Raw genomic sequence first — 17615 nt, forward strand, 5'->3', positions numbered from 1 at the left:
GTAGGGGGGGGCAGTCTTCAGGGAGCACAGAGCCATCCTGGGGGGGGTGGTATTCAGGGAGCACAGAGCCATCCTGGGGGGTGGGTCTTCAAGGAGCATAGAGCCATCCTGGGTGGGGGGGTCTTCAGGGAGCACAGAGCCATCCTGGGGTGGGGGGGTGGTCTTCAAGTAGCATAGAGCCACCCTGGGGGCACCACCAGTGGCAGCTGTTCTCATTCCTTCTGGGAAACACAGCATTTTGGGGGCTGATAATCTCGAAATGTTGCTGGCTCCCGAAGACCATTTTTGTGTAAAAGTCACACCACAAAATTCCCATTAAAATTACGTCTGTAGACAACTAAATTCTGGCTTATTCCTGAGTGAGTTCACAAGGAAAGAGCAGAGGGGGAGAATCTAGAAGCTGAGGGGAGTAGAGGGAGGGCACCCCCAGCCAGGCCCCCTCTGGGCTCTCCTGTCCAGTACTCTACAAGATAAAAGCCAACAAAAGGGAGATCTGGAATGGGTCTTCCAGGGCCAGGACAGGCACAGGGTTTATCTTTCCAATATGCCTGAGTAATGTGCAAGTCTGGCTGCCCAGTGCCCTGTCTGCCCCAGGATCAGGTGACTACTGGCTGTCCCCTCCTGCCCAACAGACACACCTCGGTCCTGCCGGCCAGGCCAGCTTCCTGCCTCCCGGTCTGCTCCAGGACAAGAGCTGACCAAGGTGTTCTGGTCGACTCTGGTCTCACCATCCCCAGCCCAGGCAGGGTTAAGCAGCACCATGACCTGCTCACCCTTCACCCAGAAGACATGCCTCTTGAGTGGAGTCCATCAGGGAGGAGCTCGGCCCCACCAGCCTGCCCACTGCCATCCGGGTGGCTGTGGGAGGCCCAGGGGTACTTGTCTGGTACATTTTCAGTCTGCAGGAAGCTTGTTCTGCTGTCTCTGCCCAGTGCTGGTCCACACAAACTTTTGCCCAAGGGTGGGTGCCCCCAGGACAGCTATCGGCCCAGCTCTGAGCCGCACACACTCCCAACTCCACCAACCAGAGTTAGCACAGACCCTCCCTGCCCCACCCCACATGCTCACTCAGAGCCACCTATGTCCTCACGGACACATTTGGTGACCCCAGGCCAGAGGAGGACAAGAGGGCCCAGAGAGGAGGGGCTGGGCTCTGGGCGACACCAAGGAAGACTACCCCCCCACAGCCAGGGCCAGGGGATAGGTCAGCTGCCTGGGGCGCGTCTGAGTGCCCAGTGAGGGCTCCCATGGCAACACTCTCTGCCAGCCTCTCCCTGATGCCTCTGGGCATTGACGGGGCTTTCCAGTAAAAGCTGCTGAGACCCCTGCCCCAGCTCCAGGACAGAGCAACTTTGTAGCACCAAAGGCTCTGCCCACAGATTCTCCCCCTCTGGCACCAGGAGGACTCAGGGCAATGGGTGACAGCTGCCTTTACCAGAATCTTCCAGGAGCGCCCAGAGCATTGGCTCTGAATATTTGGGGCTGCCTCCAGACCTGCGGACAATGCCTGAGGGTCACACAGGCCCCCTGGGTTACACTTTACACAGAAGCAGCTCTCCTGCCCTGGAGAGCTCCCAGGCCCACATCTGGGCCCTGTGGTCCAAGGAAGTTAGAGCCCAGGGGGTTCCAGCATGGAAAGGCCTCCACGTCAAATTCTCACACACGTCAAGCTCTCCACGGCCCCTGCTCAGGTCCCTGGATCCTTAAACATCCTGTGAGATCAGGTGGTGCCGGGGGTGGAGAGGGAACTTATAGGGGCCTCCAGTCTCCAGGTCCAGGAACACAACGGGTCATGAAACTGCCACCTCGTCTTTGCAAACAAACTGCTCTCTAAACCCCGATCAGCCTCCTCTGCACAGTGAACAACTCTGGGGAGACAGGCAGAGTCCTGCCCTGTTGGTGACACCCTCCCTGCTGGCACCACAAAACTCCAATCTCTGCTCTCCTACTATTTTGTTTACCATTAATTAACAGGGCCATATGGAAGGAGGTGATAATCACAGCCAAGGACCAATGGGAAGGAAGCCCTGGTGGTGAGGATCCTGGGCCTCTCCCCGGCTTCCACCCAGCCCCAGGCAAGGACACCCCCCACACACACCGGGCTGGAGTGAGGGCAGGGCGGGCTCTGCCAGCATCTCAAGAGTCAGAGTCCGAGCATAGCCGCTCGCCAAGACTGAGGCTCACCTCCTCGAGGTTTGTCCCACCACTGTTCCTGCCTTTTGTTCGCTCAGCCACCAGCCTCAGAGATGCCCTCAGGTTCCTCTAACCTCAAGGTTTGTTTTTTAGACCACTGGGGCAAAATTCCTCACCTCCCTCTCCCAAAAGGATAATAGTAATAATCACTATCATTATCACCACTATAGTGACACAGCCTGACGGCCCACTACCAGACACACCTCTCAGATGTTTTGTTTCAGAAATTACATGCCCAACTTGACCAGCCAATGATGTCCACTGATGCGAAGGAGGCACTGAGACCCGAAAAGCCCTCTGTGACTCAGAAACAGTAAGTAGGACCCTCGTGGTGAGGACCCGCTACCACAACACTAGGGCCACCATGGGCTTGTTTATTTCCTGATTCACAAAGAAGGAAATGAATCCAGCGGACAAAACAAAGTCCCTCGCCCCAGAACATATCATCCCACGGGCAACGGCATTATGTTGTTCAAAGCTCACACCATCTTTCCTGGCCAACCCTGATTTTCAGTTTTAAATACACAAATTCAGTTACACTAATGTTATAAGCAACCACACTCATGACCCCCCTCACGGCAGGAAACGGAGCTGAGAAGGACAGCCAGTATTGAGTTCTGTGCGCCTACCCCACAAACACATGCACCCTAGATGCTGCTCCTTAAGTTTAGAAATACATGACACGCAAAGACAAAATGCTCACATGACCATCTCTCCTCGGTGTCTTGGGTGGGGGCTCACACGAGGTACCAACTCTGAGATCCCCACTTCAGAGAAGTCTTCTGTTTAACAAGGCAGCATTTCCCCCCACCACATAGCTGCTGGGTTCCTCTTCCAGAAATGCACATAAAGTTTCTTGCCTTGGTACACGATACCCCCAATGTCTTTTCTGTCAGACGCACTACGTGTCCACTAGACTCTCAGAGAGGCCGAGCGCGTGAACAAGCCAGGGAGAGACAGAAAAAGAGAAGGAAAACAGCCACGGGCAGACCCGGTAGGAGAAGAAAGCCTCAGTCCAACAGAGCAGCTTTAAAAAGCCATCCCCAGACCTGCTTTTCCTGCAAAGAAAGCCTTCATCTTAGAAATTAACTCTGCTCGCGCGCCCTCTCCCTGTCTCGGTCCAAGGGGAAAAGCCAAGCGCTTGGATATCTGCCTTTGTCAGCGAAAGAGCATAACATGGACTTACCTTTCCCCACAGCTATTGTCTGTCCTCCTTCAAAATGACATCACGGAAAGCAATCATGAAATTTACATGGGGGGTGCAGGGTGGACGGGGGAGGAGAGGGGAGGCAGCTGCCTCCCTTACAGCGGTCACATGTGGGGAAGCCTGTGTGCGGGTTTCAATTAAATATCTTCTCCCCTTAGTGTGCGACTCCTAAGCCAGCTAAAGGCGACGTCTCATTTACTTAATGACCGCTCTCATTAGCAGCGGTGGCACGGGCTGGCGGAGAGGCTCCTTTGTAAATACGCTACCCATGAACCCTTGGGGCTCCAATATATCTGTTTACTCTCCGAGGTGAAATAAATTTACAGTATAGCATCAGAAAGATGGGTCTGCTGACTTGGGGAGTGAGAGGTGCCCAGGCCGGCAGAGCCCCTCTCTCCTGCTCCAAGCATCAGCCAACAGAAGGTGCCTGTGTTTGCCCACACTGAATCATAATATGCAGCATGATTGGGGGTTTTTTATGCAAAACACACAAAAGGGCAGAGAGCGTCACAGCCGCCATACTCACCCCCCTGTGCTGTTTCCAGCAGTGGTTCAGTCCAATAATTCCTAATAGCAGCAACCAGAATGACAGATGCCCTGGGTTAGCACGGCTGCAGCGAAAGTACTTTACAATATTTATTGGTGGTTAGGAATATGACCTACCATCATAAAGAATGGACTGCAGAATTTATTACTCAGATGAACCAGGAGGGTTACATAGTGGTTCATCTGCATGTTCAAGTATCAGTGACTTACAAGGATATGTGGTTTTTTTTTTTTTTGAAGTTCGTAAAAGGTACCTATGACCACAGACCCAAAAATAAAGGCATACACACAAAGAATAGATCAGGAAAAGATATTTTTTCTTTTATCACACATTCCGTTTTTGGTTTAAGTTTTAAAATAATAAAATCCTCTTAATGAGATCTTGGGCACAAGTACTCTATGCCCTAAAGTCACTAAGCTTATCCCAACCAGAGGGAAACACACAGCTCAAGTTCTCTGCTCTTTTTGAGTCTTTTTCAACTGCCTGAAAGGAGCTATCCAATGAAAATCGAGAGGAGGAAAAGGCATCACACACATAATGGAACTGCCCACCTACTCCTCAAACAGCCGAATTGTTTTCCACTTTCAAGGATAAATGCAGGAACTATCTCAGTGAGAGCCAGGGTATTCTTGCTTACTATCCAAACTTCCTTCCAAACTTGCCTGATAAATCAGGCAAACAAACGTTCATTATCATAATCAGTTTGTTAGAAACTGTACCGTGAGACAGGACACAAGCTGGGTTTTAGATGCCTGTGAAGAGCGGCTGCCTCAGACCAGTGCAAAAGCAGGCCAGCCCTTGGCTCTGAAGTTCAGGGCAGAGATTTCAACGTAGTAAATATCATTTCCTGGTTCGTTATGCAGGAACACAACCCCCACCCCCACCCCCACCCCCACCCCGGCAACTTAATCAGCATTAAAAAGCTCAGGCTACCAAAAGCATGAATTAGAGAGAAAACAGCTTCCTCAGAGAAAGCATGTTCTAAAAATCGCTGAAACTCTTCCGCAAGCGATTATTTTTAACACGCAGTGTTGTTGCCACATTACACGTAAACCAAGGAGCTTCATACTAAAAGCAAGTATGTTCAGTTCTTATATACACACACATTATTCTCAACAAACAAAATGCATAATGTACTCGGGGCAATCTTTTAAACTGAGTAAAAGGAAATAAACGCAAGCGTTCACTGGTAAAACTGAGGATGAAATATTAATTAGCCAAATGAGAACAGTTTGAGGCTCCTACAATGACTGCCTACCATTGTTTTTATTCTTTTGTGAGCTCACATCCATTAGCATAGAAGGACATATTCAGTTGAGAGCTCTCCTGAAAAGCCATTTTCTGTCTCCTCTGGACACGCTGTGAGTGCTGGGATATTTTACATCCCAAACCTTTGGCATTCAGAAATTCTATTAAACTCTTATCGGCAGGCTGCAGGCTCGGGCAGCCCTGCACGCCATTGTTCCGCGAGGAAGATAGAATCAAAGGGAGGGCCGGTGCTGAATCAGCCGTATTCCCCAACAATACCCAGTGTTTCATGAAAGTATTTAATTCAGATATGTGACAGTCAAACTTAGAGAACAACAACAAACAGAATCAACAACGGGGAGAGATCAGTATGTGCAACCAAAGGCCCCGGTGCAGCATAACTCTTTTCCAGGTAACATAAATTGTACTTGTGCAAACCTCTGCCTTTCAGCATTTCACACCTCCCCCATTGAGCAACCACGGCTTCCTGAGGTGTGTAGCTCCGGTGGCCGGGAACGGACCCTTCGGACTCCACCTGAGGCTGCTCGGGTGAGCATTTCTGAATGTGCTTGGAAATTTCAAATCGCTGCCTGTTCCAAGAACCTGGAGAGAAGCCCCGGGAGGTTACAGTTGAATGAGCCGTTTCAGAAGACGGGTTTTGATGAGGAAAGGTTCAAAATCTTTAGCCGACTCCATCTAGAGAACAAAGAGGGGTTACAGGCAAGGAGCAGGGAAGGGACTGTGCCGGCAACTTGCTAAGGTTTGGCTTCTTCCTTCAGCCCGAGCGGTGGGTGCGGACGCGCCTGCGGTCTGATCAGCACTTTGGACAGCGCTCCCGCCCCTGGAGCCAGGCCCTTTGTTCTCAGCACACTGAAGTCTTGTCAGGACTCCGGGCTGGGAGAAGCAAGTCTAACCCAAGTCCCCCGGCCCCGCTTGCAAGGGACAACAGCAAGGCATAACTGAAAACTTTCTTATACAGGGTGGAAAACTGCCAGGACTCTTTTAATCATAACATATTTTCTTTTCCATAACTAAGAATGGAGTATATTGTTCTTTAAGCTTTATTTGGTAAAAATCTGTCGGCAAGTTGCGTAGGACTTTTAAGTTTGGGAGATCCACAGGGAACAACATCCGTCCGACTGGAGGGTCCTCCTAACTCCACACAGGGAGAAAAGGGGGAGATTTGCAAAACCAAACTTGTGACTGCTTGCTAAGGAAGTGCTTTGTGGGAGGTGGGGGAAGCAGGCTTAATGATTGCTTAGCTGGTAAGATCATTTCAAATAAAATGTAATTACTTGTGCAAATCTGCACACAGACATTCCAAGTGTCAGTTCATTTGCTTCATAAAAACTCTTTCAAGTAATTTTGGTCTAAACTTTCTGCATCTGTAATTGGCACCTTCTCCGGTGACCAGCTGGGGGTGAGAGTTTTCTTGTTTCCTTCTGAAAGCTTCCCTGCAGATGGGCGCCCGCCTTAAAGCTGCAGACGACAATTAGGGCCGTTGTGTGTGGAGCCGAGATGGTCAGCATTAATATTGTATAGGAACAGCTGAGGGCGAGGGGGCCGCTGCCCCAGGCAGGCTCTGGCAGATGGAGCAAACAAAACCGAGAGCCTCTCTTACCAACACCCTGGGCTGACTCTGCCTGTCTCACACTTGCTGGGTTGTGAGCCTTTCACACACACTCTCTCTCTCTCTCTCTCTCTCTCTCTCTCTCTCTCTCTCTGGCTCATATTGTGAGATGGTTTTATGCTGGAACATCAAACACACGAACCCTTTGACACTGTGTGAACATACATACTAAGAAGACATACAAATTTGGGAGGATATTGTGGGGCTCACACACTAATTCTTGCTCTAACACTGTGTTAATGTTTCACCCACACATGCACACACACACACAAACACACACACACACAGGACAACTCTGCACATGCTGGGAACACAAACAGCAGCAGTCCCAGCCAAAGCCCCTTTACTACAGTTAGTCTCAGGTGCATATTGGTCAGTATACACACATGCCTTCTTTCCACCCCACCTTCTCCCAGAGTCTCATGGTCCCTACACCTGCACACATACACCTCCCCCCACCCACTGTCCTTCTCACCTTCAACCTTTGAAGGCAAGCCCACAAACAGGGCAGCCTTAACAGGGGTGTCTGCAAGCCACGCAATCAGCTGAAAGGAGAGGCATCAGGCCAAGGACCCTGGCCTCGCTCAGGAACAAGCGTATGTCTATCACCTCCTCAGCTGCCCAGAAAAGAGCACAGAGTGCTGACGGACACACAGCTAATTAGTCCCTTTGGCAGCCAGGCAGAAATGTGTGAACAGGCCCAGGGAGGGGTGCGCAGGGCTGGAGAAAGGTACGCACCCAGGAAGGTCCCACAGAGCATCATCCTGGCTGGGCGGGCACACCTCCACTCGGAAGCTTGGACACACGGTCACATCATGCTGGAAAAAGTTGCTACACAAACTTCTGTGTCACAGGGCCCTGGGGAGTCTCCTTCTCATGCAGCCAATCAGGGCCAGGGAGCAGATAATCACAAATTGATGCCCTGCCAATGAGGCTCCCTTCCCCACACAATGGGCTGGAGACCCCAGACAATGAGCCCCGCCTGCAGGTGGGGGAAAGCAAAGAGGAAGCCCCCTCACGCCAGGGGACAAACAAATGAGGGAGGGGAGGGGCTCTTCCCACTTTCCCTCTCCCCACACTCTTTCTCCACTCCTTCTCCCCTCCCCTTCCTCCTCCTACTTTCCCTTTCTCTTTGCTGCACCCCAGACTGGAGTCAGGCCAGAAACCTGGTGGAAGACCAGGCTGGATGGGTGGGGTGGGATCAGGTCCAGACTCCCCAGAGTCCTAGCCTCCCCCTGGCACAATGGGAGGCAAGGGGACAGGCCCCTGTACCCCTGAACTATGGACTACTTACCACCCACGTGGAAAGGCTTGTGGGGAGGGGTGAAGGAAGGTGAATGGGAGGGCCAGGAACCAACTCCCTCAGAGATGTAAAGTTAGGAGGTGTGGAACTTGCAGGGACAAGGGGAGGAACTTGGGTTGGGACCTTCAACTGCTCCCCAGACCAAGAGTGGGGATGATGGGGGAGTGGAGGTGGAGGGTGGGAGTGGAGGAGGCCTTTCTGGCATGGCCCCTCTTGCCTCCTTCCATGTCCATGACCCGTCACTGCCTACCAGTACCCTTTGGCACAATGATCAGACATGGCTGGACAGTACCAACTCAGAGCCTGGCCATCCCCTCTGCTAGATTTCCCTGATGCTGGGAGGAAGCTCCCACTTACCCCTGAGGCAACTCAGATGTCACCTCCCTAGGAAGCCCCATCCCATCCTCAGCTCTAGGTACTGGCCTGCTTGTGTGCAGGTGTCTACCTCCCACAGGTGGATGCCTGGGTGCAGTGTGTGGAGGCTGAGGCCCATAACAGGAGTCCTACATTCACTGACTCTGGAGCAGGCCTGAAGATAGGACTGGGTGGGGCTCTCCAGGCTATGAAGGGCCCCAGGCATGGACCCCTGCAAGGTAAGAGGGGTACATGAAGCCCCATGTCTTCCAGAGCATTCCTCTAGAGCAGAAGCTCTCAAAAGTGGCCTCTCACATGATATGGCTGAGAAAAGGAACTCCCAGTCTCTGTCTTCATAGACTCACCCTTAAATAAAGCCTGTTGGTGATGAAAACCATCTGCTCAGGCCAGCAAGGGTACCGGGCACTCCAAGGCTGTCTTGCAAGCTGGAGGAATAGGTGTTGGGGGGTCAGGCTTCACTATCCTGGAGCCAGGGGGAGGCAGATCTGGCAGATCCCCTATCCCCTCACAGCCCTGTGACTGGTGGAATGTCTCCACACCTGCAGTGAGGGCTTCAGTGAGGTCAACTGGCAGGAAATAGACAGGCAGGTGGTCCAAGGGCAAGAGTACCCCAGGTCAGGCTGCTGAAGGTCTAGATGTGAGGTGGGACTCCAGGCTGTAGCCTGAGCCATTGGGTGGGGGCAAAGCTGACTTACTAAGAAGGGGAGCTGTGGCAGGGGGAGCAGGTTTGTGGGAATTGGCAGCTCTGTTGTCCCCAGGATGTGGGCTCTAGTCTGAGGCTCGGGGCGAAGATCAGTCTGGAAATGAAAGATGAGTCATCTGGTTAGAGGTGGTACTGAGAGAGCCTGGTGAAGGTGTGGGGAGGCAGGGAGAACAGCGGCAGGTGGGGGAAACGGGCAGGTGGGAGGCAGAGCAGAGGCAAGTGGGAGTGGAGGCTACCGAAGTGGCTGCAGAGGCTGTAGGGCAGGGTGGGCAGTCCCTCCAGGTTGGTCACTGTCTCTCATCTGCAGTGATGATGTGCTTGCAGAGAAGTGACCTCTTATCAAACCCTTCCGTGACTCAGTTTACTCATCTGCAGAGCCAGAGCAATTGGGACACCTTCCCTGCAGGTCCTCAGGTGGGGCCCATATGTGTTGGCTAGTGGTCATCCCCTCACACCCCCTGGCTTCTCAACCTTGGAGACCCTTTCCCTGAAAGTCTGAAAGGCTTCTTCCTGGCACAACAGATACCATCTGATTAGGACTCCCTAACTTTGGGAAAATGCATCCTTTGGATGTAATTAATTAAGAATGGTTATTTAAAGTCACAAAGGGGGGAGTCTGGGAACACTGGTGCTGTTTTCTTTACTAAAACCAAACAGCTTCATAATCCGTCACGTGGCAAAACCACTTGGACAAGCTCAGAGTCAGGTGAGACAAAGAATGTATTCTCTGAAGGCCTGAGGGGCTGCAGGGAGTGGTCCTCAAGGTTCCTCCACTCCCCATGCACCATCCACCACCTGCCCCACCCTACCCCTGCTTAAAGTGTGCTCAGGGACCAGCACAAGAGGCTGTGTGACCTACAGGCCCCCAGGGAGAGCTCTGTCTGTATGATACTTCTCCAGTTGTGCATGCAGCCACCACCCCAGGCTCTCCCAAGGGCTTTGTGCAGTCGCGGTACCTCCATTCCTTTGAGCAGAAGCCAGGACAGCATTGGGCACAATCACCCTGACCCCTAGAAGGCCCAGCCACAGGTATATTCCTAGTTGAGACTTAAACAGGTCCCAGTGTTCAGCACTACATGATTGAAGAATAGGTAGAGTAGGGCCTTCCTTGTTGGGCCTGTTATGGTCTCCAAGGACCACAGAAGCCCAGGCTGGGAAAGCATTTCATTTTTCTTCTTTTTTTGTTTTTAAGTAGGCCCCACGCCCAGCATGGGGCTCGAACTCATGACCCTGGAATCAAGAGTCACATGCTCCACCGACTGAGCCAGCCAGGTGCCCTGGAAGGCATTTCAGATCATGGCCATTGGAAGTTCAGGCTTGCACTTGGAAGTTCAGGCTTCCAGTGGGCTCCAACAGAGCCCCGCCCAATACATGTGCCCAAGAAGCCCCCCGGGTCTACCCCTTTGGTTCCCCTGTCTGCTTGTCTATGGGCAGCTCTCAGCAGATTTACCAAGTGCTCAGCCCCAGAAGGGAAGGTCACTGCACTGCCACAGCACAAGCACTCAGGTCAGACCTCAGAAAGAACTGGGGTGGTCCCAGAGAGGCTGAGTACCGCATGCCCAGACAGTGAAGGGTCATAGAGGAAGCTACGGGCAGACTACCCCAGGGCATGGGGAACCCAGGAAGCTGAGAGCAGTGTCTGATAGCCCCCGACCTCTGACCACCCTGGGGCAGAGCAGGGGAGGAAAGGGAGAGCAGAAGTGTCCAGACCTGGGGAATGAGCAAGCAGCTGGCTCTGCCTGACTGTTCTGGGCACACCCAGGACCAGGAACAGGACCAGAAGCCTCGTGAGGACAGAGAAGGCAAGAGGAAGAGATCAGCTGGACTGGTGGGAGAGAGACAGAGAACAGCCCCAGAGGCAAGGGGCTGGAGACCAGGTCAAGGAGATGGGACACAGAGATGGATACAGACAAGCAAACTAGGAGACTGCTGTGGGGACGAAGGAGAGACAAAGGCAGAGAGGTGAGGCAGAAATCAGATGGGCTCGGATGCACAGACAGACAGAGAGGTCTGGAGACCTCTCTGTCTCCAGAAAGGAGAGAGGTGAGGAAAGGAGACAGGCCACCAGGGCCCAGGAGCAAGTGAGGGCCGGGTGGAAGCCTGCCTGGATTCTATCTTTGCCTCTCTGCGAGACTCGTGCCTCATTTGCGTCTGCGTGCGTGTGCATGCATGTGGTGTGAGTGTGTGTGGTTGCGTTCTTGAGTGTGCGCGCAGGCGTGTTTTCTCGCATGTGCACACACGTGGGAGGGTGGAGGGCTCCACTCCTTGCCCTGATCCAGGCTCTGTTTAAATGGCTCTGGAATTCTGCTCTCAGAACAGATGGCCTCAGAGATAAAGCTGCCCAGAGCCTGGACAGAGAGGGAGGCTGCGGGCGGTTGCCATGGCAGGCTGGGTTGGTGGCGCCCGCCTATTAGCGGCCACGAGAGCACAGCCCACAATGTCAAGATGGGTTCATGGGGAGGGGAGCTCCCCAGCAGAGCCCTGGGAGAGAAACATCCTTGCCTGAATGTCCAACCCCCACAGAAGCAGGAACGGATTTTGGAGCCAGTGAGTACTGGTTGGCCACAGGCTGAGGTCTGAGAACAACAGCCTAGTCACCTCAGGAGAAGTACTCCCTCCCAAGACTCAGTCGTGAGAAACCCAAGCTGGAGCCCAGGACATGCTGACCCTGGGGTGGTTCCAGCCACACCCAGCATTGGAGAGCAAGAGCCTGGGGCCAATGCCACACTCTGGGTGTAACAGGAACAGATTCCTGGGTGAGTAAAGGGACAGACCTGTCAGTCCCCAGCCACACATACAGTGCCCTGGGGTGAGGGCCGGAGGTGACTAGGGCCTCCCATCCCAGCCGGGGCCCCAGATCCCAGAAGAGGGAAAGGGCAGCTGGGGCTCTCCGTGGAGCTAGTAGTGGGAGACAGAGCCTGGTGCACGCTGTCTTGTCATCCCAACAAACACACTAGCCCCACCAAGGGAGCTAAGCAGGGTGTGCTTACTGGTTACCTGATCCACAGGTCTAGCCCCCGAGGAGGAAGAACAAGAGACATCCTATCTATGCTAGGTGTCACGCAGCTGCGTGCATGGACCCCCTACAAGGCCAACATTGTTGTTCTTGACTTGTAGATGTGGCCCCGAAGGGCTGGGGCTTCGGTACCACAAAGAGAGGCTTCAGTGGTGCCTTCCTCAAGTGGGAGCTGAGAAAGGGTTCTTAGTGAAAGCCTCTGGGTGAGGAAGGGCCCCACCATAGGATGAAAGGTAGAATGGGGGTGGGAGGGATGATGAGACTCAGCTGCTAGTCCCAGTCCTGGAGTGAGCAGGAGGCATCTGATGAGAACATGAACAAAGCCAGAAGGGCAGGGGGGAGCAGGAAGGATGGCTGAAGGGGCAGATGCCTGAAGGATACATCCACAAGGACAACCACAGAGAACAGAGGCCTCAGGGCTTTGTGCCTGGTCAGCCCAGGACTGCCCATGTGACCTAGCAGACCTAGCAGCTCTGCCCAGGGTCCCAAGGCTTCACCTTTCCCTGGACCCCAACCCAATTCAAGCTCTAGATATTCTAGCCTTCATGGGTAAGAGCAGCTTGGAACCTTCCAAACTCTGTGCAGCCCTCCCACCCAACCACACATACCAGAGCCCTGAGCCTCCTGAATAAGGTTACAATGAGCCCATCAATAGCCCTGACTCCTCTGCACCCCAGCTCTTCCATCCATGAGTACCTGGATGGATGGGAGGCTGGGTGGATACATGGATGGGTGAGTGGAGGATGGGTGGATGGATGGGTGGGTGAGGGAAGGTTAGGTGGGCAGACAGATGGGTGGGTGGGTAGGTGAATGGATAGGTGGGTGGCTGGTTGGATGGATGGGTGAGTGCACAGGTGGGGGGAGGGGATCAGTGGGTAGATGGATGGATGGATGGATGGCTGTCTGGTTGGATGTCTGGCTGGTTGGATGGATAGATGGCTGGGGGGATGGGTTTGTGAATAAAGGATAGAAGATTTGTGCATCATCAGGTTTGCTGGTGAAGATCAGTACGTGTGGGAAGGGCTACAACCAGGTTTGGACACAGGGAACATGCCCCATTGAGGCCATGAGGAAAATAATCCACAATGCTCCTGGAGCCCAGAACCCTGTGTCCCCCTACCTACCTGACCCTACCACACGCACACACACACGCACACACACCTGAATACATCCAGGCAAGGCAACCCCATGTGCGACCAGAGACCTGAATAACAACATTGACCCCAACACAAATGTCAGAATCCCTGAGTCTGGAAGGAAAGAGGGACAGGCCTACAGAACATGGCCACCCTAGCCCCAGGAGCATAGGCCTGGGGGAAGGAGATATGGAAGAGGCTGCTGGAAGGGGTCCCAGAGCTGGCCCAAAAGAGGGTACTGTGAAACTGGAAGCTTCCCCAACCTTCACCAAGGTGGCAACCAGTTCCTGATGAGACCAGGAGAGTGAGACATTTCTGATCGATGAGGCTCCCAGGGTGGCAGAAGGCCAAGAATGCCAAAGCAGTATCACAAAAATTGGGATGTGGGTCCAACATTTACATTTTAAAATTCAACCCTTTTTACATTTGGACTACTCACTAGATAATTGCTAGATGAATTTAAAAAAACAAAAACGAAAACAAAAACAATAACAATGTTTCAGACACACAGTGACATCAAGGTCTGTTGATGGACCTTCCAAGCCCCACCATTCTGGCTGAGCACCACCCCACTTGGAGGGAGCCCTGAAAGTCTTCATGGGAGTCCTTTGTGAAAGCTCATATCTGGGCCACAGGGTACTCCTCACACATCCTTTGTAGGCCGTTCCCCATGCCCCCCATCAACCCAATTATAGACAAGGAACTGAGCTCAGACAGTCACTAAGCAGGACAAGGCTCCCGGGGGAGCTAATGGCAGAACAAGGGCTCCCCAGAGGCTCCAGACACAAGAGCCTGCCTCCCCAACCAGCCCGGGAGTGAGGCCACAGCTCTGAGGAGGCAGCAGGGGGATAAACCCACTTTGCTAGTGGCCATTGTCTCACCACCTGTGCTCCCTTGCTGCGGCCCTCCCCGCGTGGGCTACTGAGCCCCGCCCCCACCCCTTCAGCTGCACCAGACAGGCGCACCTGTATGCAAATCCCGCGGTGGGGGGGGGGGCGCACAAGGGGAGGGAGGGTTGAGAGGACCAGACAGAAGCAGGGTGCTGGAGAGGAGGGCAGGGGAGGAGGGCAGCCTCAAGGGAACCCGCTGACCTTGTGGAGACATCCATGTGCTTGGGGTGGCTGTAGGCTCGCACTCTGGAAGGGATAAGCAGGATCATGGGAGGAGGGGCTGTGAGCCCCCACCCTGAGCCTGGGAGCCCTGTGCCTGAGGAACAGGACACTCGGAGCATGGCCCTGCAGCCGACCCTGCGTGTCAGTCATTGTGTGAACTTGAAGCTACGGCCTGTCCATTCAGGCAGCTGTGGAATCTCCTTGGAGACACTGCAGGCTTGAGTTTGCATAGAACAATAATGAAGATCAGGACAGTGGCAGGAGGAAGAGAAGTGACCATTCAGTGAGCCCCTAGAAGGCACCACTTACACAGTTATTGTAGTGAATCATCCCTGCGTTTCAGGTACGTGATTCTACCTGTTTTATAGACTCAGAAAGGTTAAATAAAGTGCTTCTCTGGGGTCCGCAGAATCAGGCCACAAGGGAGGCCTGGGGATGGCACCCCACCCTCCATGAGCCAGGATAGACTTGGAAGCTGGGAAACTCACTGATGCTCCACAAACGTCACATGAAGCAGACAGCACAAGAGCAGGGGACAGACCCTCATGTGCATGTTGTGTACCCACAGGGCATTGGTGGGGGGGTGGGGGGTGGCGGATAGACACAGAATCCTGCCACCATGCAGAGCCCTGGGGTCAGACCCAGTTTGAAGCAGCTGAGACGGCTGGACGCCTACCTGCCCCCACACAGTCTGGGTGCTGGGGCCATGACCCTCCAGCACCTTCACTGCTGGCTTGTCCTGGGCTCTCCCCAACCAACCTGGCCCTGACTCATATATCCTGACACTTGCTTCTCAATCCAAGAAAGAAGACTCTGGACACCACATCAGGCTCCAAATTGACAAGGCAGCCTGCAAACACCTACCACTCCTGCCATTTCCCTTTGTGTGACTGATCATTCATCATCGACGTTTGCAAAAAGCTGACTTCTCCAGTGTCGGGCAGGAGCCAATGCAAATGGAAAACCAGCAGGAGACTTATGTGTGACTGGTGCTTTCGGGTCATAACTGCCGCCTCTATCTCCAACTTCATCCTGGAGGGACAATGGGTTGGAAGCCCCTGGCAGCCCTCCAGCATCCTGTGGACAGAGGGGCCAGGACTGGATGGCACAGCAGCCGAGCTCAGAGCTGCACCTCCTCCAGGGGAGAGGCTGCCGTGTCCTCTTCTCAGCTCAGCGCCAAAGCCAACTCCAGGACTGTCCTCAGCCCAGGCCCAGTCACCTGTGGGGCTCACCCACCCCAGGAGCCACACCAGCCCCCTGCCTGCACATTCCTGTGCTCCAACCATCCAGCAAGGCCGGTTCTGGCCAACCCAAGTTGCCTCGGATGCCCCAACCCTACGGCTCCTACACGTACCACCCCTGACCATGGAATAAACCTGGGAGGTTTACGTGTAGGGCTGTCTCACCCACTGAGACTCGAGCTCCACAAGAGCACGTTTAGTGCTCCTGGAACCTCAGAGTGCTCTCGATCAAACATTGAGCAGCCCAACTGGTCTCCTCCCAGGGCAGGGCACATCACGTCCTGCTCAGGCCCTCCAGTGGCTGCCCACAGAGACCCTCACCCCTCACTCCAGCCATGGCACTGGGACTCTCCCTCTGTGTGCTGATCCTCTCCCCCTCCACAGCTGGCTCCTTAGGCCTCTCCTCCACGCCTCACCGAGGCCTCCCTGACACCCGCCCAGCCATCCCGGGCTTTTCATACCTGCCCCGGTTCCGGTGACCTTGGATGTGTGTCTCAGCCTACCCATTCTCCATGGCACTTCCTCCTCCCACAACAAAGTGGGGCCCGCCCTTCCTCCAACACCCCTAGGGAAGGGCCTGCCCCCTCCCCACACAGCACCCTGACACTTAAAGCAGTGCTCAGCCGTCCTCCACATTTGGGCACTTTGTGTTTCCTGAACGAATCACATGGACAAGAATAAGAGCAGTACAAAGTTCACCTGCTTCCAGCTCGCTGGGGGCCACCCGGGTCTACGCCCTTCGGGGAGCTGAGGACAGGGATGAAGAAGCCATAACACAAAACTAGAAGCTCTGTAGCCCCAAACCAAGTGGCCCCTTCACAACCTGTTCCCAACTTCCCTGGAGGTCTGCAGACAAACGCTCGGGGTCACCCACATCTCAGCAGGCTAGTTCATGCCCAGAGTGGCAGGAAAAGCTGAAACCATGTTCCTGTGGTCAGAAATGGGAGCACTGCTCTGGGTACCCCCCCCAAAGGCACCCCACATCAGTAAGTCCCACCCACTGTGAGCCCCTGGGTCACGGAGTAGTCAGGCCAAGCCAGGCCAGGGTGTGGACAGCTGCCTTGCTGCTGTGCATGGGGCTGCTGGACCCAGCAGGCTGGGTGGGAACACCAGCTGCCAGGTCAGCCGTGGGAGGAGGCAGGATCCTCCAGCACTGATTGCTGCCCTGACACCATGGTGGCATCACGCAGGCCACCCTGTAGGGGCAAGATGACAGGCCATCAACTGCAGTGAATCAGTCATCTGAGGGGCTTCATGGGTAGGCTCCCAGAGTCCACCTAAGAGTGGTGGAGCCCCCAACCCCAGTCAGATCTCCATGGGTCAGTAGATTTTGTCCTTGAACCAGGATTCAGAGCTAAAAGTTTTCAGCTCACTGGGACCACCTGATCCCACTCTGCCATTCACTTGGCCTTTTGACCAGAAGTTCTCCAAAAGTCCCTCAGAATGTGTAGGGTCTATAGCGGGTTGGCCCAACAGGGGTCTGGTTTCAAGGAGGACAGCATAGGAGGGGCCCATAGGTGTCACGCTCCAGGTGAGGATGAACCCGGTACGACCAACCCACTGCAGGGAAGTGACACCTGGCATCCCATGAACCCCAACCACTCCCATAAACAGAGCCCCTCCTCTTCTTTAGGAGCCTACCCACCCGACTCCTGGTCCCAGAGCACAGACACCAGAGTGGCACTGGTCTTACAAGAGGACTTAACATCACTGATGGCCCACCACCAGCCCCTGGGCCATGCTAGCACACCAAATCCCTCCAGCAACCTGTGCATGAGATGCCAGTGTCCCCAGTCCACAGACAGGAAAACTAAGGCTCAGAGAAGAGAGTCAAAATTCAAACCCAGGCCTCCAGAGAGTACATTCTCATCCATGAGCTCTGCTGTCTCAAAGTGAGAACCCAC

At 54.0% G+C, this 17615-nt stretch overlaps 1 protein-coding gene across 3 annotated transcripts in view; it reads right to left on the minus strand.

The window, feature by feature from the left end:
- The window catches only part of MYT1 (myelin transcription factor 1), a 71206-nt gene extending 63493 nt beyond the window's left edge, over positions 1 to 7713 (minus strand). The window contains exon 1 of one of the 3 annotated variants that reach the window (XM_011280801.4): positions 7564 to 7713. In XM_011280801.4, the coding sequence (XP_011279103.3) occupies positions 7564 to 7588 (25 nt within the window). In that variant the 5' untranslated portion in view covers positions 7589 to 7713. Of the gene's footprint in view, positions 1 to 2896; positions 3356 to 3379; positions 3821 to 7563 lie in introns of those variants that run through there. The other 2 variants (XM_045053337.1, XM_045053338.1) reach the window with 2 other exon arrangements.
- Positions 7714 to 17615: the final 9902 nt, after the last annotated feature.

This window comes from Felis catus, chromosome A3 (genome assembly GCF_018350175.1).
Source record: "Felis catus isolate Fca126 chromosome A3, F.catus_Fca126_mat1.0, whole genome shotgun sequence".
In the NCBI taxonomy this organism is placed as follows: Eukaryota; Metazoa; Chordata; class Mammalia; order Carnivora; family Felidae; genus Felis; species Felis catus.